This window comes from Saccopteryx bilineata, chromosome 4 (assembly GCF_036850765.1).
Source record: "Saccopteryx bilineata isolate mSacBil1 chromosome 4, mSacBil1_pri_phased_curated, whole genome shotgun sequence".
Classification (NCBI taxonomy): Eukaryota; Metazoa; Chordata; class Mammalia; order Chiroptera; family Emballonuridae; genus Saccopteryx; species Saccopteryx bilineata.
Genome location: NC_089493.1, coordinates 204,871,298 through 204,896,970, shown reverse-complemented (window position 1 = coordinate 204,896,970; position 25,673 = coordinate 204,871,298). Strand labels below are relative to the sequence as shown.

The 25,673-nt window shown below is 43.4% G+C and overlaps 1 protein-coding gene across 1 annotated transcript in view; it reads right to left on the bottom strand.

The window, feature by feature from the left end:
* CMYA5 (cardiomyopathy associated 5) overlaps positions 1 to 21,259 on the bottom strand; it is a 146,153-nt gene extending 124,894 nt beyond the window's left edge. Inside the window, exon 1 of the mRNA XM_066273653.1 lies at positions 20,722 to 21,259. Within this exon, the coding sequence (XP_066129750.1) occupies positions 20,722 to 20,870 (149 nt within the window). The 5' untranslated portion in view covers positions 20,871 to 21,259. The remainder of the gene's footprint in view (positions 1 to 20,721) is intronic.
* Between the last annotated feature and the right edge of the window lie 4,414 nt (positions 21,260 to 25,673).

The following is a 25,673-nucleotide window of genomic DNA, read 5'->3' as shown; positions in this document are numbered from 1 at the left end:
TCCGCTGAGACTCCCTGTCCATAATCACAGCTGCGTCAGGGATTCCATTCCAAGTGTGTGTGTGCCTGTGGAGATGTCCCGGACACTCCCACTCTACCTAACCATCTGGTAGCCAGAGCTTGAGTTGCAGGACGCCAGTTCTCATCTCTGATCACTCCGAGGACTGAGGGTGGCCATAGAGGCTCAGGAATCCAAACCTGACTCAAAAACACTCCTGGAGTGCCTTATCCGGAATCTCCCCCTCCCTAAAGAAGAAATGGATCTTCTTCTCCAATGTGGCCAGGCCACAGAACCTACTAGATAATCGAACCAGGTGGCCTCCTGAAGGGACTTTCAGTTTTAACACCCTTACCAATTTAACTATCGCCAAAAGAACTGGGAACTGGTTGGAGATCCCTTACATTCAGGGCTTCTGGCATTTGCGCTCCTGTCCTAATCTCTGTGCCACTTGCTTTACACGCAGGCCCTTTTTTGGCCAGAGAAACCTCAACTAAACTCCTGATCTTTCCTCCTTCACTGACCCCCAACTCTCTCCCCTTCCTGCCTGACCCCCGGGGGCGCCCCTCTCTCGGGACCCCTCTCTGGTCCCTCTGCGGACTTCTTCTGCTCAGATCTCTTCCCTCCAGGAAGCCCCCTCCCCTGCCGACCAGGGGCCCCTCCTTTCTCTGCTGTGTTATTAAGCCCCTCCCCCATCAGGCCCTCCTCCACTGGCCATTGGCCCTCACCCGGGTTTACAGGGCTCCTGACCCCACGGCCCAGCCCCAATCTTCTTACAGGAAGGCCTGGCCCTGTCCTGCCTCTGGATCCAGCGTTTCCTGCTGGATCTGGGTGCTGGGCTTCCTAGGAGCCCCCTCCTCTTATTCTCAACCCCCAAACCCCTATCCAAGACCTGTGAACATGGCATTTAAACTTTTCAATGGTCACGACTAGTAGAAAAAGGTCAAGGCTACTCGCCAGGCCCACATGCAGCAGAAGGTAACACTCCAAACCCAGGCTCTTGTGGCAGCCCTGAGGCCGGCAGAGCGACAGGGGCAAGGCACAGGAAGTGTCCGACCCAAGTCCACACTACAAAGAGGATCCCCACCAGGAGCTTGCTTTAAATGTGGCAAAGAGGGTCACTGGTCCCAGCAGTGCCCCTGCCCGAGGCCACTAAGCCCGGCCCTAATTGCAAGCAGCCCAGTCACTGGTGGAGCTATTGCCCCTTTTGGGCAACAGGCTCTTCCTCAATGCCTCCAAGTGGAGGACAAGCCACTTAAATGGGAGGCCAAGCTAGTCAGGCAGGTCTATCACTCAAACTCCTCGGCCTCATGGAACTGCCCACACCCAGGCACGCCAAAAGAAACTTCCCAAGAGCTCTTTGAAAAAGAAGGAATCTCTGCCAGCCAATGAAATTTTGCCACGTCAACCCGACCACCCTACCAAATGCTATAAATTACCCCCAAACAGGAGAGGCGGTGTGACTTCTCTGGCCCACGTCTCCTGGAACAGAGAACCTCATCCGGGAAGCACTCTACTAAATAAAGCTTTTGCTCTTCCACACTTGGTGGCTATGCCCTTCTTTCTTCCTCAGTGGGAAAATATCTTACAAAGTATATCTTTTATATATATATACTTAAACTGGTCATTACAGCAGAGAACCAGTTGTTAAATTATTTGAATCCCAGCACTGGGCATGTCTCTTTGCTTTCTTTTCTCTAAGCTCCAAAGACCCCTCTTTTGCCTCTGTAATTTGTTTCCGCCCATACAGCCCAGTTGGCTCACCTATTCACGGCTCACTTGTTCTACCTCTGTGACTTTCTAAATAAATTTGTTTGTATTTGAATCTCGGCTCTGCATTTTGTCTTAGCCAGAACTCGAGTACTGAGGTTGCTAGGAGAACTGAGGTCCAATTGCTGGTTATATCGGTGCCATTTTGCTACTAACAAAACTATTAACCCTTTAAAACGCGGTTCTCAACCTGTGGGTCGCGACCCACAGGTTGAGAACCGCTGCTCTAAAAGGAGTTTGCATTTCTATGTCATTAATCTCTCTATATTGACTTGCATTTTGCCAAATTCAAAGACCACTTCTCAGTTCTCTTTGCCCCTGGTTTGGCACCTAAGAACAAGATGATTTGTTAAGAGCGTGAGCATATAAGTAGTAAATATCTGACAGAAGGAAACCTAAGATTCTGCGATAAAATGTTTTGTGGTGGCCCTAGCTGGTTGGCTCAGTGAAATGGAGCTTCAGCCTGGTGTGCAGACATTCCAAGTTGGATCCCCAGTCAGGGCACACATGAGAAATGACCATCTGCTTCTCTTCCCCTACTTCTGCCCCTTCTCTCCTTCTTCCCTTTTCACAGCCAGTGGCTCAACTGGTTTGAGTGTCAGTCCCAGGTGTTGAGGATGGCTCAGCTGATTCGAGCATCAGCCCCAGACGGGGGTTGCTGGGTGGATTTCAATCAGGTTGCATATCTCTCTCTCTCTCTCTCCCCCCCCCTTCCTCTCACTTAAAAAAAGAAAGGAAGAAAGAAAGAAATGTCTTGTGGTGAGACTCAACTACTGATTTATTTAACAATCATTTATTAAGCACCTACTGTGTTCCAGACATGGTTCTAGCTGCTGGAGATGCAGCAGAGAAGCAAAGCCCCTTCTCTCATAGAGCTTCCTTACTAGTGGTGACAATATACTATAAATAAATAAAAAGATACCATTTCAGATGGTGCTAGTGTTAGGATAGGTAGCTAGTTAAGACACGAGCCAAGGCAGGCAAAGGGAAGGAAGGGGTAAATTGTCCTCTTGCACATCTGCAGGGTCTAGACAAATCTTGAAGCTGGAAAAGGCCTCATCACACCCAGACATGTGGTCATGAGTTCTCTGATATGGTCTCAGCTGCACAGCACACATGCAGTAGAGGTGACAGCTAAGTGAAAGGGAGGAGCTGGAAAAGTGGGAACAAAAATCCAAGAAGTAAAAGCCCATAAACACCCAACCTCTGTAACTAATTGGGGTACTCATTCTCTCAAGCAAGTTGCCCACTCAGTCCCTTCTGAGTATATTCTCACACAACCAATAAATTCTTGCTTAGCTTGCTGCACTTTTTCTCTTGACTGAATTCCTTCTTCCAAGAAGAACTGAGATCTCAGAGTTTCATTGATAACATCTTTTTGGTGCTGTGACGCAAATCGTCTCGTTACTGGTAAAAACCGTTGTCCTTGCTGCCTTAGCTTGAAGGACCTGACTGACTGTGCTAATTGTGCTTTTTTCCCTCCTTGCATCTTCTCACCCAGCCATGAGGTTCTTGTTCTTTCTCTTTCTCTCTCTCTCTCTGCAGAGTGCTGTACCACCACCGTGAACACAGGTTGAGTGCTTAAGAGCCATTAGGGCGCTTGCCACTAGAAGTCTTCCATGACAGGATAAGTTGGTTATGAACTGGGGAAGTTTGCACTAGGTGAAAGACAATGTTCATGCACCTGGGAACACTGTAAAGGTACACAAGACCCTTTCCTGCAGCTCTCCCCTGTAGGTTACTAGTTTCAACAGAGAGAGAGCTATACTTGCCTTTTGCCTATAAGGATAGTCTTTTCTACCCATTTCTTCCTTTCTTCATGTCTGGAGTTAAACTCAGGCTGACCTGCCGACAAGGTTGTTTTCCTCTAGCAAGAGTTGTTGTCTCGTCTCCCTCACTATTCACTGTGCCACCGCAGGCATGCTCGCGCACTAAGAGCTGTTCGAGTGCTCACTGTCACTAGAAGACTCCTGTGACAGGATAAGCAGGTCATGGACACGAGAAAGTTGCTCTATGTGCCCCACCAGCTGCAAGAAAACATTCATGCAACAAGATACACTGTGTAACCAATGAAGTCCCACCCCCATGGCATTTCTCAAGTTAGGAAATAAATAGAGTGATGGGAAAAGACCTCTCAGAAATATAAGCCAGCCTCCTCGCCAACTCCAGACTTACGCCCGTACACCGCAACACTTCACAGAAAGGCAGTGGGAGACCCTCATAATATATGTACAAATCTTAATCCCAATTCTCCTGAAGGGTATATGATTATGAAGGATTGGCTTTTAACACAAGCTGCTCCTGACATTTGAAGGAAACTCCAAAAATTAGGAATGGGGCCAGGCACCCCCTTCCCTGAAATCTGAAAGGCATCTCTACCTTGGTCTTTCATAATTGAGACCAGGAAGAGGAGAAGAGAATACTGGATAAGGAAATGTCAGGCACAGCTCCTAGCTGCCTGACAAGGCCACCTGTCTCTCGGGAACACAAAGCAGGCCCCTCCCAGTAACCACCAGTGCTGTGGGCAGATTGGACACTGAGCAAGAGAAGGCCATGGCAGGGGGAAATTTCCCCTATGCCCTGTCCCCTCTGCCAGAAATCTGACCACTGGAAGCAGGACTGCCCTGAGGGCCAGAGGGCTCCCAGGTTGGAATTTCAGGCTGTGTTGTCCTTGAATTGAGGGCTCCCTACACCCTGGCTGGCTCTTGAATCAACTATTATAATTAAAGGGACAGAGCCAAGGGTAACCCTGGACATGGCACATAGGACCATAAGTTTTCTTTTAGATAAGAAAGCCACCTACTCTGTGCTACTCTCCTACTCTGAACAGCTCTCCTCTCAGACTAGCCAGGTGATGAAAGTGAACGGGGTGCCTACCCAAAAAAGATTTACTCTGCCTCTATGTTGTCTCTGGGCCAGATTACATTCTCACACCAATTTCTAGTAATAGCAGAAAGCCCACTTACCTCCATGGGAGGGATATTTTAAACAAATTAGGCATGCGAATAACTTTCTCTTTGGCTCTGGGATTAATGTCTCCCCTACTGGCTTACCTTGTAACACACCAATTTTGCCAGTCAAAAAGAAAAACAAGCCTGACTGGGCAGTGGCACAGTGGATAGAACGTCAGACTGGGATGTGGAAGACCCAGGATCGAGACCCCGAGGTCTCCAGCTTGAGCGAGGGCTCATCTGGTTTGAGCAAAGCTCACCAGCTTGAGCCCAAGGTCACTGGCTCGAGCAAGGGGTCACTCGGTCTGTTGAAGGCCCGCGGTCAAGGCAAGTATGAGAAAGCAATCAATGAACAATTAAGGTGTTGCAATGCGCAACGAAAAACTAATGATTGATGCTTCTCATCTCTCCGTTCCTGTCTGTCTGTCCCTGTCTATCCCTCTCTCTGACTCTCTCTCTGTCTCTGTAAACAAAAAGAAAAAGAAAAACAAGGAATATAGAATAGTTTAAGACTTGAGAGCCATAAATGAGGTCGTAATATCCATTCATCCAATGGTTCCCAACCCATATACAATTCCTAGAGAAATTTCCCCAAAGATGCAATGGTTTTTGTGTTGGCCCTTAAGGATGCCTTGTTTTGCATTCCATCAGACCCATCTTGCCAATTTTTATTTGCTTTTGCATAGACAGATGAACAACAAATAAAACACCAACTTACCTGGACAGTACTTTTGGCAAGGGACCTGAAGGACTTATCCCTTGAGGGGGGTGGCCAGGTCATTCAATATGTCGATGGTTCACTCATGCATTCCCCCACCAAAGAGCTAGGCCTACAGCATATCACTAGAACTCTAAATTTTCTTGCTGAACATGGATAACAGATAATTAGAGACAGGTACAAATGTTACAGCAAAGAGTAAATTATTTGGGACTCATTCTCACCAGTGGAGAATGAAGGTTATCCCCAGAAAGAGTGCAGGCCATACAATAGATCCCAATTCGCACTACCTGAAAGCAGCTCTGAGCATTTCTCTGACTGACAGTATAGGACTATGGATCCTAGGATACAGGGAAATAGCAAAACCTTTATATCAGGCTTTCAGATCAGAGCCTGGACAAGAATTCTCTGCCTGGGGACAGGGAACAAGAACAGGCAACCACTCAACTAAAGACAGCTTTTATGGAGGCACCTGCTCTTGGTCTGCCAAATCCAGAGAAACCTTTCTCCCTGTCTGTAACTGAGAAGCAAGGGGTAGCCTTAGGGGTTTTAACCTAAACTCTAAGGTTAAACAACCTATTGGATACTTCTCCAAGAATCTGGACCCAGTAGCACAGGGATGGCCCCACTGCCTTAGGGTAATGGCAGCAGCAGTCCTGCTGGCTGAGGAGGCATCCAAAATCACTCTTGGACAAGAAATCATTCTTTATACCCCCCACCAAATTAACTCCCTCCTAGAGCCCCTGGCTGGTAGCAGGATACTAAAGTACTAAATGTTAATGTTAGAAAAACCCAAGGTCAAGATAGAGAGAGCTGTTCCACTCTAAATCCAGAGGACAAGGAGCCCCTCCACTCCTGCAGTAAAAACACTAACCAAACTTACGCTAACAGGAGAGAGTTGAAGGACAAGCCTCTAGATAATATGGGTGAAGTCTGGTTCACTGAAGGGAGTAGCTACTTCTGGGTGTGCAATTGTCACACCATGACAGGTTACTGAGGCCTGAGCCTTGTCTCCCGGGACTTCTGCCCAGTTAGCTAAACTGATCATCTTAACAAGGACCCTTGAACTAGGGGAAGGAAAAAGAATATTTACAATGACTCTAAATACACAATTCTAGTACCCCATGCTCATGCTGCTATCTGGAAAGAAAGAAGATACCTCACAGCCAGAGATGCCCCTATCAAGCATGGGCTTCAGATCTTCAAGTTACTCCAAGCTATAAACTTACCCAAGGAAACAGTAGTTATACATGGCAAGGGACATCAGAAAGGAGCAGATGAATAATTCAGGGAAATAAGTTTGCCAACATCTCTGCTAGAAAAGCAGTTTCTGCTCACAGTTCCCTTTTAGGGCCTTTAATTCCAACAGGCTGGGAGGAAACCCCAACTTCTCGGTATACCCAAGGGGAAATTAATTGGGCCAAACAACATGGATATACTAAAAATACTCAGGGCTGGACCCAGCAGGAAGATCTCACTCACCTTCCAAAAGCTCTACAATGGAAGGTTATTAGAGGGCTACATGACTCTTCCCACTTTGGAAGGGACAAATTAGAGAGTCTGCCAATGCCTTTTTACTGGAAAGGGCCTAAAAAAAACCATCCAGTAGGTTTGTCAAAATTGTGCCCTGTATGCTATAAATATTCCCCAGGGATCAGGGCCTCTTCCTTTAATAAGACCAGCTGAGAGGAGAGGAATATACCAAGGGTAAGACTGGCAAGTTGACTTTACTCAAACGTCCTCATGTCAAGGGCACAAATATCTACTTGTCTTTATTAACACTTATTGGTTGGATAGAAGTCTTTCCACCAGAACAGATAGGGCCCAAAATATAGTCAGGCTTCTAAAATAAATTATTCCTCCTAGATAAAAGTTAAGGGTTATCAAGGGAGGGGCATGGGGGGGAGGAAAGCAAAGAGGGACAAATACAATGACAGAAAATGATTTGACTTTGGGTGATGGGCACACAATACAATCAACAGTTCAAATGCTATAAAGATGTTCACCTGAATTAAATTTAATTTCTAAGTAAAAAAAAAATTTTAATGAAAAATAAATAAGTAAATTGTTCCTCCATTCGAAGTCACTACAAAGTGACAATGGACCTTCCTTTACCTCCCATATTACAGAGGAAGTCTGTAAGGTTCTTGGGGTCAACTGGCACAAAGCCTACAGATCTCAATCCTCAGGAAAAGTAGATAGGGCAAATCAGACTGTTCAGAGAAACATTAACACGCTCTGCCTAGAAACCAAACAAAACTGGCTGCAAGTTCTTCCTATTGCTCTTTTAAGGACTTGAGCCAGCCTGACCACTCATCTCCAGTGAAGCCCTTTGATGCCCTACATGGGAGACCCTCCTTTACTCTGACCTACTACTGTTCGATGAAGGGATAGCTAACGCCACTCTCTATTGCATATCGCTAGCCAAATTTCAACAAACCTTACAAGATTATGGTCACCAAATAAGCCTCACAGCTGCTAATACCTCTTCTTTATATGAGCCTGGCTCCCAGGTCCTTATTAAAACTTGGAGGGATGGATCTCTCAGATCTCAACTCACATCCTATGGAAGGGACCGTATGTTGTCTTGCTTTCCACCCCTCCAGCCATCAAAGTAACCGGAACTGCCAGCTGGAGGAAAAGCCTTACTGTCACATGGAGCCAGAAGAGCAGGCAAAAGAGGAAAAATCTGAATGGATCAGTGAACCCGTGGAGGACCTTAAGTTTCTTTTTAACAAAAAGGAAAACAAAACCACCGATGCAGGATAAGTAATGAATAAGTGGTGAATAGGATTCTCTGTGAGTTTTCTCATTTTACAATTTTCATACTGTTTTGTAAACACTCCAAGGCTCTAGGAAAGGAGTACTTCCCAGTGGGTTTAAAAAGGGGGCAAGTCAACATGTATATGTCTTTACTAGTTATTATCACTCAGTTCTATCCATCTCAAGCTATGACCTGGCAGAATAAGTCTTTTCTTGACAACCCAAGGGATATTATCACAGGTGTCTAAATCCGACAGTTGGGTATGTCACCAACAATGTACTCCAGGAGCACAGGATACTGTATTAGGACAACCCTCTGATCCTACTGATATACTTCTAAATCACCCATATCGGTGCCTTTGTCTACCCAATGTAGTTATTCAAGTTTCTACAGTTCCGATTAACATCACTAAGCACTGGTGCTTTGAGCCCTAACCACCCTCCTTTACACTAATCTATATGCTAACTTTCCCCCACTAGAGTTTTTAATTGTGTAGGAGACTCATTACAATCCAATTTGGTAGAAAGTATACTCGATATACATGTAACCCACAACAAAATGCCATACTTCAAAGATGGGACATCATTTCAAGGAACTTGTAATGGGAAAAAAATTAATACTGGGCAGAATGCCAGCAATTACACCATAAAACCACTTAATAATATCATCAGTATGTGCAGTGACACCACACAAGGCCTAGTAATAAATAAATAAATGGAACCAGATAATCCACTTTTTGAAAGGCAATGCAATCCTGAGAAGTAACTATCTTAACTGTGACCTCTATGCCTTACCTAATATACAACAGTGGCTAAATCACTCAGTCTTAATCCCACTGATTAAAAAACAAGCTGAATATTTATGCATACCACAGGGGTTCATGTTTCTAGGCAAAACCTCATAAGAGGGTATTTGCTTTACAATGCCTTAACCCAAGGTCCTGGGCAGTAGATTATGTTATCCCCTCAACAAAGAATATTCAAATATTTACTCCAATATGCAGTCAAAAGAAATGTTCAGTTGGACTTGCAGTTGCAGGTGGTATAGACTTAATGCGCAGTCTTAGAGGACTTGCAAGTGGAATAACATAATACCATAACTGCAAAGAATATAACTGTGTCCATGGCGGTCATTGCGCATGAGGGAAGAATTTCGAACTGCTTTCAAAGTCTTTAGACTCGCTTGCCAAAATGACATTAGATAACCGCATAGCTCTAGACTACTTCCTGTCATCACAAGGTGGAGTTTGTGCTATAGCAAACACCTCTTGCTGCTTTTATATAAATACCACTACACACCTACAGCCAACAGGGCACTGAAAACACTGTTTGGGACTCTATACAAAATATGCTTCCCAAATTGACCTGTTTTTTTCTTCTACTAGGCCCCTTAGCATCAAGCCTCTTTCTGTTACTTCTTGGCCTGTGCATACTTAATTGTTTCATTTGTTTATCTCATCCAGGATTCAGGCACTCCAACTTCAGGTGATGGTCATGAAAGAATTTCAAGCCATTCCCTCAATAGAAGACCTAAACAGTCTCCTAGATCTCATGGGTATCTGGTCCACCCTACCTAAACCTTTCCTGTACAGTCAGCCAGAGGCTGAGACCCATCAGTCTACACCCACCAATAGCAGGAAGAAGTTACAGAAGCCAGACCATCACCCTTCAACTTCCCCAAAACTTTTGGGTCCCAGTTTCTTGTGTGGGGAATGTTAGGATAAGGAGCTAGTTAGACATCAGCCAGGACAGGCAAAGGCAGGAGGAAGGGATAAATTGCCCTCATGCATTCCTGCACAGCTGGAGGGTCTAGATAAATGTTTAAGCCAGAACAGGCTTCACACACCTGGACTTGTGGTCATGAGTTCCCTAATACACTCTCAGCTGCATAGCACATGCTCAGTACAGTATAGACAGCTAAGCAAGAGGGAAGAGCTGGAAAAGACTGAACAGGAAAAATCTGGGACATAAAAGCCCATATACACCCAAACTCTTTAACTAATTGGGGCACTTATTCTCTTGAGTGAGCTGCCCATTCAGCCCCTACTGAGGTATTCTTGCATGGCCAATCAATTCTTGCTTAGCTTGCTGCACTTTTTTTGTCTCTTGACTGAATTTCTTCTTTCAAGAGGATAAGAACCGAGGTCTCATCATTTTGCTTGCAACAATGCATGCTATGAAGAGCAAAGTGAAATAGGGAGTAATGTAATAGTGAAGAATGCCCCTTAGGCAGGGTGGGTGAGAAAAGGCTCTTTAAGAAAGTGACATTGTAGCCTGACCAGGCGGTGGCACAGTGGATAGAGCGTCGGACTGGGATGCGGAGGACCCAGGTTCAAGATCCCCGAGGTCACCAGCTTGAGCACGGGTTCATCTGGTTTGAGCAAAGCTCACCAGCTTGGACCCAAGGTCGCTGGCTTGAATAAGGCATTACTCAGTCTGCTGAAGGTCCATGGTCAAGGCACATATGAGAAAGTAATCAATCAACAACTAAGGTGTCTCAACGAAAAACTGATGATTGATGCTTCTCATCTCTCTCTGTTTCTGTCTGTCTGTCCCTGTCTATCCCTCTCTCTGTCTCTCTTTGTCTCTGTGAATAAAAAAAAAGTGACATCGTAAAAGAATGAAATGCTCCGTCTCTGACTCCATCTTATCCAATCCTGCATTGTTCCCATGGCCTTCTGGCTGGTAGCTCTGGCTTTAGACATGCTAACCATTAGAGGAATTCTTCTTGGGACTTGAGCTTTCCTTGGAACAGTCCTTCCCATTTTCCTTTCTTTGACACAAAAGAAACCTGAACTCTGTACCTTCTTAAGATGGATTTCAGAAACTACTAACTAGATCTTCTATCTTCTCCATTGGTACCTTCTCAATTAATAAACCTCTCCTTACTCTAAGCTCTGATCATTTGGAGTTTTGGCCTTTTAAAGTGTCAAGGGTCAGGCTCAGGGAGTTTAGAACAGTAACAACATTTACTTAGAAACCTGAAGAGTGAATTTGGGGACGAAGAGTTTCAGGCAGGAAGACAAAATGACAAGGGTGAAGGCATGGACGCAGGAACAGGCTGGTGTGCTGGGGGTTCAGAGAGAACCAAGAATGGCTGGAATGGAGTGAACGTAGCAAAATGGTATGAGACAAGCTAAGAGAGGTAAGCAGGTTATGTAGGGCCTTGAAAGCTGTAGTAGAGATGCAGAGAGGTTAAGTATCTTGTCCCAAAACATAGAGTTAGTAAGTGACAGAGCCAGGATGATAACCCAGGTCTTTTCAATCCTGTCAGGTTTTTTTGCACTGGAGCCTGCTTCATGCTCAAAATGGTGCTGGATGAAGAGGTGATTTACTGAAGTCCTTCTTGGAGACCCCAAAACTCCAAGAAGAGGCAAAGACTGCTGTCTCACTCTCTTCTCATTCTCTCTTGGAAAAAAAAAGGAAAAAAGCACTAGATATGAAGATTCAAAGTGCACTATGTTAAGTCTAACACAAATTACATCTATTAAACACTGGATCTAAATTTTATAGATATTATGGTAAATACCTATTCAACAGTTATCATATGATCCCATAGAGCATGTAGAGAAGTTATTTTGATGTTGCTATGTTTGACATTATGAAACTAATCACATTGGATTGCCTAATGTCTATTTTTAAACATAAGAGATACTCTTTCTATTACATATTAGGAAACATTTTTTTTTTACTATTAAGTGAGAGGCTGGGAGGCAGAAAGACAGACTCCTGCATCAGCCCTGACCAGGATCCACCTGGCAAGCCCACTAGGAGACAATGCTCTGCTCATCTGGGTCACTGCTCCATTGCTTGGCAACTGAGCTATTTTAGACCAGAGGTGAGGTCATGGTGCCATCCTCAGTGTACGGGGGCCAACTTGCTCAAATGAGCCATGGCTGTGGGAGAGGAGAGAGAGAAGGGGGAGGAGTGAAAAAGCAGATGGTCGTTTCTTCTGTGTGTCCTGACTGGGAATCGAACCCAGTACTCCTACACACCAGGCTGATGCTCTACCACTGAGCCAGTCAGTCAGAGCCCACAGGGCAACTTAATATAACTAAGGTGCTGGTCAAGATTAGCTACTATATAGATTTTCTGGGTCTTCTATGCTTTGCTTTTAAAATTAGAAGTAAATAGAGGAAATTATTTTTAAAAGTAAATTTATACTCAAAAAGAAAGAAATTGGCTAATAAAGACCAGATATGTATATACTATGTGTGTGTGTGTATGTATATGTGTATGTGTATCTGCCATTAGACTAGCATACTTACTAGCTGTCTGACATTAGGTAAACTGCTCAATACTGCTAATCCTCCATTTTATCTTCCATAATATGGAGATGAAAACAATGCCTATATCATAGAGCTATTATGAAAATTACTCATAATAACAAGTGACAGTCCTTAAAATACAGCAGCTATTCCTTGAGTAAGCACTGGTTTCCCTTCCCTTCTCTGTGTCTGTTCACTCATCAGAAATATAAGTGGGTCAGGAGTATGAATGCTAACATCCCTTCGAGGATAACTGTCATCAGCAGCAAGGCTTTCCTGCCAGACATGGGCCATGGGACAGTGAAACCTTTTGCTGTAGGCAAATAGAGAAGCGCTAGCAGGACAGACCCAGAGCTGACAGAAAGCTCCCGGGGGTGAGCAAGAAGGGTTCAGGGACTGGGACTTGAAGGACCAGGGTCCAAGTAGACCCCTACTTCTGCCCCCCAGACCCAATTCCTTTCACCGGTGCATTCATTCCAACTACTCATTACTTGTGGTATTGTGTGTTAAATGTCTGCCCTCTCCAGAGACCAGGCTCGAGAAAGAGTAGGAACTGTTAAGTTCACACACTCCCCATTTACACCGCTTCATACACAGTAAGCCCTCGATAAGTATCTGTCGAATGAATGGACCTCTTTTTTTTTTACAGTAGATGCATTTCTATAACTGGAGGTGTCACGAGTTTAGCTAAGCTGTTCCATGCTGCCTCTGCATCCATTTTGTTTGGCCAAGTGGCCTGTGGGGGTCCTAAGCTGGCACTACCCCCTGCAAGTGCATACCTTACTTAACCGGCAGAGCCACAGCAAATGTTCCTGATATGACTTCTCTAACAGTCCTTGTAATCACCAATCTCTCCGACACTACCTTCCAGCACTTTCCACTTGTGTGCCCCTTAAGTAAGACACCCCCCATAGAGCTTACTGAAACCTCACTCATTTTGCTTTGAATTGACTTATCCAGCAATAGCCTGGGAACCCCAAAATACTCCATCCATGAACCTTATAAAGGCATGGGTCTCAGGACCTGTCAATCTCTCTGCTAGTATTCTGCCTTGGCCTCCCTGTGTGGCTCCCCAAGTTATGCCTTATACTTCCTCTAGGACTTCTGAGTAATAAACTTCTTTGTTTCTATTTCTCTAGTTGAACTGAGGGTCACCATCAGGCACCCTAAGTTCCACTTAACAAATGTTAATTTAACTGAGCCATAACAAGAGGAAATTAATTCCATTTACAAATCAACAGTTTTAAGTGCCTTAGTGAAATCAGCCCTTAAGAGGAAATTTGTGGTAAATGTAAATTACTGGTTAGCATGTGGATTTTCTTTTAAAGCAAAGCACACCCAAACTAAGAAAACATCATGCCTCCATGAGAGGGCTTTGATCATTCAGAGTTTGGTAGAGTGAACACAGGCATCAATTAATCTTCCCACATATCTTGGACTTTATCAGATTAGGGTGTGGAATCTTGGAACTGAATACACCCAAATTGCCTAACAGAGGATTTTTCTCTGGGCAACAAGCAAAGTCTATTCTCATCCTTCTAGCTATGATCTGGCTCAAGGGTCTGTCTAGAGGAGACTTTCTGACAAGTCACAGAATGTGGGAATGGTGATGCAGACACCCTATTGAGCAATCCCTCAGTACTTATCACTGTCCCCTCCAAGCTACTGTTTCCAGAGTCACTGGACATTGTTCATCCCTGGTAAACAAACAGGCAACAATCAAAAAAATTCTACCTAATCTAACAGGTTCAACATCCCAACTAAATTTGCTTCTTGCAAGAGTATGGATGACATTCACTTGCTCATTCATTTGTTTATTAATTCATCTGTTCATTTATTTGTTCTACAAATATTCTCAGTCTAAGAAACCCCGAGTTATTCTGGATGTGAAAAAGAAAGCTTAGAAAGAACAGCAATAAGTAGCACAAGAGCTGGAACCAGAAACTAAAAAAGTATCTAACCACATATTGTGTCCAGCTGTAGTGCCACCTCTACAAAATCTAAATCTTAAGAAGAATATATGTCTTTTCTCTATCCCTTTGTTAATACTTAGTGTAGTGCTTGCTTATAAAATTATGTTGAAGTTAACTGCTTCTCCTTCACCTGACTGAGCACTCCTTGAGAGAAGCAATTATGCCATCTAATCATCTTTACGTCCCTGGTGCCTAGCATGGGCCTAGCACATAGAACTCATTATCAATGGAGCAGTTCTGTGGAATCCAGAGAAGTTAATAAATTTCTAAAAATTATCAGGTCTGCATTGTCCAATATGGTAGCCACTAGCTACGTGTGACAATTGAGTACTTGAAATGTAGCTAGATGGGGGATGGGGATATTAAGATGTGCTGTAAATGTAAAACACACATTGCATTTCAAAGACTTAGCACAAAAATATAAAATACCTCATGAGGCCCTGGCCGGTTGGCTCAGCAGTAGAGCGTCGGCCTAGCGTGCGGAGGACCCGGGTTCGATTCCCGGCCAGGGCACACAGGAGAAGCGCCCATTTGCTTCTCCACATCTCCGCCGCACTTTCCTCTCTGTCTCTCTCTTCCCCTCCCGCAGCCAAGGCTCCATTGGAGCAGAGATGGCCCAGGCGCTGGGGATGGCTCTGTGGCCTCTGCCTCAGGCACTAGAGTGGCTCTGGTCGCAACATGGCGACGCCCAGGATGGGCAGAGCATCGCCCCCTGGTGGGCAGAGCGTCGCCCCTGGTGGGCGTGCCGGGTGGATCCCGGTCGGGCGCATGCGGGAGTCTGTCTGACTGTCTCTCCCTGTTTCCAGCTTCAGAAAAATGAAAAAAAAGAGAAAAAAAAATACCTCATGAATAGCTTTTATATTGATTACATGTTGAAATGATAATACTTTGGGTATTGGGTTAGATAAAATATTAAAATTAATTTCACCTCTTTTTACTTTTTTAAAATGTGGCTATTAGAAAACCTAAAATTATAAATGTGGCTTACATTTTATTTCTTTTGGATAATGCTGGACTAAACCAAAGATTTATTATTTCAAGTACAAATCATATCTAGTCTCTTAAACCTGATTCTCTAAGTTTTGGTAGAAAGGAGAATTTGGTTATCTTGTCCAATTGAGTCAAAGCATTCATTAAGTGTAGGTTCAGAATATCCAAGGAATATAAGGGGTTTTTTTTTTGCAAAATTTTATCAGTCCATATGTTCTACACTTAGGTAGGTCTGCTGTTTTAAAGGAAAAAATAATTACGACTCTTACTGTATCCCCTACATTGAGTCAAAGTCTCATCAAGGGCATGCAATACCCATGCAGTCAGGACTTAAATAGCTCTTCAATTTCTGGCCACCAACAAGCACCTCTGTTTAATCCTCTCCTCCCTCGGTCTCCGGTCTCCGGCATCCTGAGCAGTCACCCCTCCTATCTCAGCTCTTTCTGCTGACCTTAAAAGGGGGCTGGCTCAAATAGCACACTTGTCAAAACACCTAGGTAAGCACAGCCGGGGGAGATATATAAATAGATATATGGAAACAGTGCTCTGTTCTGATAACAAAAACTATTTACAAACTCCCTTCACCTTCCAGAAGTTTTCCTACAATAATTAGTTAAATCTAAATGTGACTAATAATTTTAGTTCTATCAGCCTAGACAGACTTATCTTTTACCAACACTGACAAAGTTGCAATTGAAGGTGATTTTTAAGTCTTGGGTATGGCTATGGCAAAAATCCTCTGTGATCAGCAGAAAATGAGCCAAAACAAAAAATACTGAAAAATTTCTAAGTCATCTATGGGAAAGACTTATATAAGAGTCAGGCTTCGTGGGTCTACAGTTAGAAAACAAATAAACAAAAACAGTGTCTATTTACATATCTTCCTCCACAAAGAAAATCATGAGTTTGAAATATTTAGCACAGCATTTTGGCACATAGTAGGTATTCAATACATATTATCAATATTAAATATATGACTGTATGGCACTGCTATTTAAGGGAATACTGCAGTTATCATGTTTTGTTGTTTTTTAAAACCCTGAGTGGTAGATAAAACATAGCTTCCTATTTTACTCAGAATAAAGTTTGAAGTCCTCACCATGGCCTACAAAACCCCACATAATCTTCCACCCGACTGCTTCCTAGACTCATCTACCGCCACTCACCCCCTTTTCCACTACGTTCAGCACCCTGCCTCCAGCAGCCAAAGTGGAATAGGATCATTCTCGATACTGAAAACTGAGACTACCCCTCGCCCTTTGTTGATGAATGGTGGGCAGCAGGTAAAGCTTTGCTGCCAATAAGTTATCTGAAGGGATATAAGAAACTAAAATTTACTGGGAACCTACAAAAGTCCAAGCATGCTTACACACATTCACAGAGTTTATTTCATTCTGACAACCTTATGAATAGGAATGATTACTACTATTTTACAGATGAGACAACTAGGACTCAGAGAGGATAGGGAATTTGCCCATGATAGATGAATGGCTAACAGGATGCACAGTCAGGGCTCTTCATGCTACGTATCAGATTCATATCAGTAAATGATAGAGCAGAAAGTTGTTTCTTTGGTCCAGCGTAAGTACTGGCATGGGTAATGGTGAGCTTTCCTGCACTAGAAAAGCATTTTTACAATTAAAGGGTTTTCCCCCCTTGATTCAGAAAGATAGCTATAGATAAATTTAGTATATATTATTCCTGAAAAGGTAAAAAAGAGACTTACAAGCAGATTGCACTTTGTACCTTTTGAATTTTTAAACATATAATTTATATTTTCTGAGAATAAAATGCATTATCTGCTGATTATAGAAAAACTGTAAAATACAGCTAGATATAGAGAAAAAACTTGAATCAACAATTATCTCATGACTCAGAGACAACCACTATTAACCTTGTAAAACCTTAAGGTTACTAAAGTTTACATTAACCTTTATTATATTCTTTATTATGTTAACTTTTAACACCTTTTTCCAATACATATTTTATTTTATAATGAGATCATTCTAATTTAAGCAGTATTTTAAAATATGCATATAACGCATTATCTATTTTGTTTGAAATCCTCATAAATAGCATTTTAATAATGGCTTAATATCACAATAAATAGATGCAATAATCAATCCTCTTATTATTACTTGGGCTCTTTCCATTTATTTACTTTTATGTGTCTCTGAATTTTAAAAAAATCAGTTTGTAATTCAATTTCTGAGAGTTTCTGACTTTTGAGAAAATGCAGAGATAAGAAGGGTAAAAATCTCTCCATTCAAAAAGAGGGAAAAATTCTCACTAGTATCCAAAGAAATGAAGTCTTTACTTTTCCTCTAATATTTCTTCTAATAACCCCCAATTAGTTGGAGTCATTCAAGTTTCACCTACAGTAAGGAACAGAGGCAATAAAAATCTAGAACAGGGGTCCCCAAACTACGGCCCCCTGAGGCCATTTATTGGCCCCCGCCACACTCCCAGAAGGGGCACCTCTTTCATTGGTGGTCAGTGAGCAAAGCGCAGTGTCGCTCACGTACAGTACTACTTCCATTTTGTTTTTTTACTTTAAAATAAGATATATGCAGTGTGCATAGGGATTTGGTTCATAGTTTTTTTATAGTCCGGCCCTCCAACAGTCTGAGGGACAGTGAACTGGCCCCCTGTGTAAAAAGTTTGGGGACCCCTGATCTAGAAGTAGCTTGGAGTAAACAGACCCAGGCTCATATCTTGGTTTTTACAGTTACTTGCTTTATACCCTCAGTAAATTATACAAAGCTTCCATCTCTTCGATCTTTAACTGGAAAATCACCTCACAGTGTTGCTGCAAGTGTCTAAAATCAGAAAACAATTGTAAACACAGCACTGAAACAGGCACGAAGTAAATAGGCCTTGTCATAACTGTACAACTCTGGTGGGAGAGCTGAGAGGACATCATTCTTACCTCTTTTTTTGTTTTTCTCTTGATAGAGACAGAGAGAGAGAGTCAGAGAGAGGGACAGACAGGAACAGGCAGGAAGGAAGAGATATGAGAAGCATCAATTCTTCGTTGCTGCTCGTTGTTCATTGATTGCTTTCTCATATGTGCCTTGACCAGGGGGCTACAGCAGAGCGAGTGACCCCTTGCTCAAGCTAGCAACCTTGGGCTCAAGTCAGCGACCTTGGGCTTCAAGCCAGTGACCTCGGGGTTTTGAACCTGGGTCCTCTGCATCCCAGTCCAACGCTCTATCCACTGTGCCACCACCTACCTGGTCAGGCTCTTACCTCTAATTGATTAGAGAATATGACAACTTCTTACCTCTAGTCTCAGAAGAAAAAAGAACTTTAGGCTACATTTGTAAACTCACACAACAAAATGGTTTGGTTCCTGACAACACTTTGCGGTAGGAGAAATCTGGGGCCTCCCAGTTCTCCTAGGTGTTCCTCCCCACTGACATTTCTCCTTACCTCTAGCTACAGATACCAGCCCCATGACCATTCCCCAACAGTGGTTCAAGCCCCAGACATCTCCTTTCTTTCTCTCTTACTGACTCTCTGAGCCCTCCCCACATCCAGCTTTCCAATCTGCCCATCAGTCTAATTTTCCAATAACTTCAGTCTCATCTCCTAAATCCTGTTCAATTTATTGATTTCTTATTAGCAATATCACCAAAACCAAATTTTAAACAAATGTAATGGTTTTCAAGGCTTCCACCATACCTACCTGTTCCCTCGTGTTTCCCTCCACTCTCCTCACTCTGGTCCCCGGCCCTGGTGCTCTACCATCTGTAGTCAGAGCAGCCTAAGTTTACTGCAGGTAAATCGTATCTTTACCTGAAGATGTGACCTTTGTCAAAGGGCAATGCAACCCTAAACTGGTGTTTTGAATCACTGTCGGTTGCTCATATTTTAAAGTAAATGAGTTTTCCGATACTTGGGAGGAGAGGCTGGGTAAATTATGGTTGGGCAAGAACCTGAGGATCCCACACACCATTAAGGGGAAAAGGTTATAAAGTCTGGGATCAACAGATTTCCCCTTCTCAACAGTCCCTATTTCTTGTTCCATTTCCTACAGGTGCTTCCTCTTCTGCTTTTCCTTTCTGCATCTGCTGCCCATTCTTTAAGGCGCCTAGGTCATGACCACTTCTTCTCGAGAGTGGTCACAGATCTGCACACAGTCTTCTGACCTTCCACAGAACTCATGGTCTGTCCTCCCCACACTCTCACTTATTTACTACATAATGTCATACCCCCCATATGGCTCTTCAACTTCTTCCATGAAGTCCTTGAGGACAGGGAATGTGCCTGCTTCCCACTTGACAGCTGATTGGTAAATATGTGACCGATAATCTGACCATTCACATTAATCAATGCCCGTCTAGGGCTTTTTCAACTTCAGCTCTGCTGACTTTGGTTGGGCAACACTTCTAACTTTGGATTAGATGGACATTCTGAAATGCTGTATACACATCTGTCACCTATCAAGTAGGCCTATTGATAGTAACAGAAATAGAAAGGGACATCACTGACAGACTAAACAAACGACAAAACTAGTACCCAGAGAGAACATGTAAAAGTAGAAATAAATCTAAATAGAGAGGAGATGATGCCTAATCATCTCGTTTCAGGGCCCCCATGAAGGGAGGGGAGGGGAAGATGCAGGTAGAGGAAAACCCGTAATATTATCTAACTGCACTCACATTCATTGAAGCATTGATATTTGGGACCACAAAAAAAAGGCGTTTTAGAACAAGGGTTACTGAAACTCGTGCTTCTTTTCTCCAAAGAATTTATGGGCTTCTGTACCTTGTAGCAACCCAGTACTAGCCATCCACGATACCTCCAGTCATTGGAAGGTTCCAGAGTAGCCTTCAACACCCCTACCCCCACCCCAAACCCCTCTCTCTCTCCTATAGATGAGGCTTTTAAGGTTGTTCCTATGCACTGGGCCTAAAGTCAGCATTTCTGCACATTCTGCAGTTGGGCAGAACCCTAAGTACATTCTCAGAAATAAACAAGAGCAGCAGGTCACCGGAGCCGGGCTGGGAGGGGGCAGGGTGGCGGGGTGATGGAAGGAGGAAGCGGGGGCGGGAGGGATGAACTTTGCGCCTGCAGGCGCGCCTGTCACTCCAGCTGACAGAAGGCACCTTCACCCGTAAATTCTTAGCAGGGCAGTGCCCCCAGAGAGCAAGTACTTGGGTCGAAGGAAATGAGCACTAGCGCTAGAGAAGCGAGACTGCTGAGTGGAGCTGCGCAGCGCCGGCCGGCGGATGCCCCGTTCCCAGGACCGCTGCGCGCATTCCCGCCCGAGCAAGGGCGCACGCTACCTGGCATCTGGCTCCTCCTCCGACTCCGTAGCCATCTCTTCCTCTTCGGTCTCAGACTCCTCATCGCTCTCCAACCCCCGAGTCGCCTCCTCGTCTCCATCGGAGCCGAGGAAACTCTGGGCGGCGTAGGTGCTGTCGCTGCTCGCCATCGCGTCTTCCTGGAGCCGGAGTCGGAGCGAAGCCGCCCGCCCGCACCGCGCCTGCTGTTCTCCCTCTGACTGCGCCTCTGGCCCGGTTGGCGCGGCTCGGGTTCCCAGCGAGGGGGGGGGGGGGGGCAGAGCCCCGCTACTTTAAATAGAAGGCGTCAAAAAGTTTCGCCACGAAGCTTCTGAGGCCCGGACTCTGCTTCTCGTCCCCGTGCCAACTTCCCCGAGCCCTCCCCGCCCCAGTTCAGGCAGATGCCCCGCGGGCCGTGGGGCTACTGAAGATCACCACCACTCTTCAAGAGCACAAGAAAGAAAAAAAAGCAGCTTGTATAGGTAGCTTGCTCAAGGTCTAGAGCAGGGGTCGGGAACCTGTGGCTCTTTTGATGGCTGAATCTGGCTTGCAGCCAAATCTTTAATAAAAAAAAAATGTTAAAAATATACATTTTCATGTATTACAATCCGTTTCCTACAGCTCATGTTCACGGTTGCGGGTGGCTGGAGCCAATCACAGCTGTCCTCCGGGACAACACCAAATTTTTATTGGATAATGCGTAAGGTACACGGGTCTTTGTATGGCTCTCACAGAATACTTTTTTTTTTTTTTTTCTTAATTTTTCTGAAGCTGGAAACGGGGAGAGACAGACTCCCGCATGCGCCTGACCGGGATCCACCCGGCACGCCCACCAGGGGGCAACCTCTGCCCACCAGGGGGCGATGCTCTGCCCATCCTGGGCTCGCTCTGTTGCGACCAGAGCCACTCTAACGCCTGGGGCAGAGGCCAAGGAGCCATCCCCAGCGCCTGGGCCATCTCTTGCTCCAATGGAGCCTCGCTGCGGGAGGGGAAGAGAGAGACAGAGAGGAAGGAGAGGGGGAGAGGTAGAGAAGCAGATGGGCGCTTCTCCTGTGTGCCCTGGCCGGGAATCGAACCCGGGACCCCTTGCACGCCAGGCCGACGCTCTACCACTGAGCAAACCGGCCAGGGCTCACAGAATACATTTTAAAGTATGTGGCGTTTATGGCTCTCTCAGCCAAAAAGGTTCCCGACCCCTGGTCTAGAGGCTAGTAGTGACCCAATGGGAAACAAAGCAAGGTTACCCATTTCAAAAGCGCAGTTTTGACCCATTGTGCAGCACTGGCTTTCCTTTTGTTTGAAAATCAATAAACTTATTTTCTTCCTCAGTCGCCCCTGGATTGCTCAGCCAGGAAATTTTATCTCCCCTAATCTTAAACATTGGAGAAAAATAATTTTCACCTCATTGGCCAAAAGCTAAATTTCGTCTGAAATTCAAACCATTCCCAGACCTTTGGTTGGACCCTGTCATGTCCATGCTTAAAATTCCTCATTGGCTTCCTCCTCAGGAAGACTGTACACAAGCAGCCCACACCTCACCTGCCTGCACTGATCTGCAGAAGTCAGAAGTTCCCAGCATTTACCACATCACACCACTGTGCCTTTAGCCACACCATCCCTTCTGCCTGAAAAGTTCCTCTCACATTGATTTACTGGTTACTCATCACTCAAGATCACCTCTCTCTGAAATCCCCAGAATAAATTCAGTACCCTCCTTCCAGTTTACTACAATCCTATACAGAGGGTCCTCAGGTTAAACACAGTTCAGTTCCTACAACAGTGATATAATCCAAATTTTGGTGTAAGTTGAAACACTCTAGCCTGAGTCACTTACCTATCCTAACAGTTGTAAAATCATAATCTAGAACACAGAAAACTTTAACCTACAGAAAAAGGAAAAGGACATAAATACACTATATTGTATACTGTACTATAGTAACAGAAAAAATGACAAAGCAACACAAAGGGAACACTTACGCTTTTAGCAGTCAAAAACAGCATAGTTAAGCATACTCCCAGGGAACTCCAACTCCAGCTTAGAGTGTATTCTTCTGCATACACAACCAAACTAGTTTGCCCGTGTAGTTCCTAAGTACCATACTAACCTCTTAAGCTCATGTCTCAATTTTTTAAAGTTTTTATGGGAGTGAGCTTTGTAAACTCGAAGCATTGTATGTTGAGACTGTCTCAACAGTGGACCCCCTGTATTCAAATTGTTTGTATCTCTTTCCTTAGTAGACTGTGCAAGTTTGATTATCTCTGTCCCACCATCTCCATCTCTTACAAGCCCAGAAGCTAGCAACCATGTACTTAGTACATAGTTGGTGCTTAATGAATGTATTGTGAACTAAGGCAACAGACTAGACTTGTTGAGTATGTATAACAGGTAGAGATAGCTTTACAATTCATAGTCTTCTTTTCATGAGGATGATTTTATCCAGATGATTGTAGCCAGAACAGCTAACATTTATTTTTAATCATGGCAAACTTTATTCTCAGAGTTGTTAAATATGATGAATGTAAATGAGGTGGTATTTACCAGTTACACAAGCTTGTATGCATGCCATAGGTTTGTGGGCAAAGAACTGCAGATAATGCAGATATAGTACAGAAGCATCAGCTAGTGTGTATGAGAAGGGAAGACAGCAGAGTCCAGGGTTCACTAAACCAAACTGATAAGCAGCAACATTCATTTTCTGAACACTCAAAATTTCTTGGGAACACTAACTAAAGTCACTAAAATTTATCTGCAAAGATTCTAATTCAAACCAATCCAAAATCTGTTGCAATACAGATTGCACATTTTTAACTGTTATTACTTTGACTAACAACATACAAATATATAGAAGTAGGCAGATCAATATAAACAGAAAATAAAACATACTATTCATATGATTAAATAAGTAATTCACATTGAAAATAATTTAAAAGGCTAAAAATACTCATACATTTACAACAGCACACAATAAATGGTGTTGGGAAAATAGGTGTATACCAAAAAAAAAATGAAACTAGACCACCAACTTACACCACACACAAGAATAAACTAAGAATGGGTAAAGGACTTAGATGTAAGTCACAAAAATCATAAAAACCCTAGAAGAAAATATAGGCAGTAGTCTCAGACATCTCTCATAGCAATATTTTGGCTGGTATTTCTCCTTGGATAATTGAAACAAAGGAAAAAATAAACAAATAGCACTTCATCAAACTAAAAAGCTTTTGCACAGCAAAAGAAACCATCAACAAAATGAATGGGAGAACATATTTGCTGATACAGCTGATAAAAGGTTAACATCCAAAATTTATAAAGAACTTGTAACACTCAACACCAGGAAGACAAACAATCCTATTAAAAAATGGGCAAAGGACCCAAATATAACTTTTATAAAGAGGACATATAGATGGACAATAGGCAGATAAAGAAATGCTCAATGTTATCAATCATCAGAGATGCAAATTAGAACCACAATGAGCTATCACCTCATACCTGCCAGAATGGCGCTCATCAACAAATCAACAAACAAAAAGTGCTGGCAAGGATGTAGAGATAAGGGAACTCTCATGTACTATTGGTGGGAATGTAGACTTGTGTAGCCACTGCGGAGAACATTAGAGTTTCCTCACTTCTGGGAATATTCCCTAATAATCCCAAAACACTAATTCAGAAGAAGATATGCATCCCCTGTCCATTGCAGCATTGTTGTTCACAATAGCCAAGATCTGCAAACAGCCCAAGTGTCAGTCAGTGGACGAGTGGATTAAAAAGCTGTATGTTTATACAATGGAATACTGCGTGGCTGTAAAAAGGAAGGAAATCTTACCCTTTGCAACAACATGGATGGACTTGGAGATTTTTATGCTAAGTAAAATAAGCCAGGCAGAGAAAGACAAATACCATATGATCTGACTTATATGTGCAATTTAATGAACACAAAAACTGATGAACAAAATAGAAACAGAGTCATGGACACATAGAAAACAGATGAACAGCTGTCAGAGAGAAGGGGAATGAAAGGACTGGATGAAAGGTGAAAGGATTAGCCAAAAAACATATATACATAACACATAGATACAGACGACAGGGTGGTAAACAGCCAGAGGGAAAGGAAGGCAAAGGGTACAAGATGTAGTAAGTAAATGGTAATATACTAAGTTAGACACTTGAAACCTGTTACGGTTTGGCAAACCATGACATCCCAATAACTTTAAAAAATAAATTTTTTAAAAAGGAAATAATTTAAAAAGCTAAAACCTCTCATATATTAACAACCCACTTATCTGACATATTTGGCTGTCATAAGATACATAATCTTAGGCTTAAGTTTATTGATTTTGAATTGGATGTAACTTTATTAACTGATCTATTTTTCAGCAAAACGGCTGAAATGCAGCATCAGTAAAATGAGCTATGTACGAGGGAGGGGGATCCTTTGAAAGCTGAGAAAACAGTGGGAGTGAAGGAGTATACACCATAGTAAATTGGGGGGGGGGGCTTTATTTGGAAACATCGTAACACTGTAGAGAAGGATGCCGCAACACACTTCCCATCCCTGAGAGCTGCACAGAATTACTATAGAGTACTATGTCTACTGGTTATTGTTTATGATTATCCAAGTGATTACTAGAATTTTAATTATACCCAAAACATTCTGATAAAGAGTTGCAGTGTGTAATACACTTTAGGAAAATTTCCAAAAAAAGGAATATATAAAACCTAATTGCTTCAAAAGTGTTAAACATCAGTAATCTAAAAAATTCACCTATGTAAAAAGGTTCATTCCCAATATTGCTCCAGAAATTGAGTGTCGATAGTTAGTTAGCTTAACAATGCGTGAACCTGACTCCAAGACTCTTTGTATAATCTAAATAAACAAGCAGAATAACTGGATTCAGTTCAGTTCTAGATGGTAACTACATCTCAAAAGTAAAGACTTGCACACACACACAAAAAA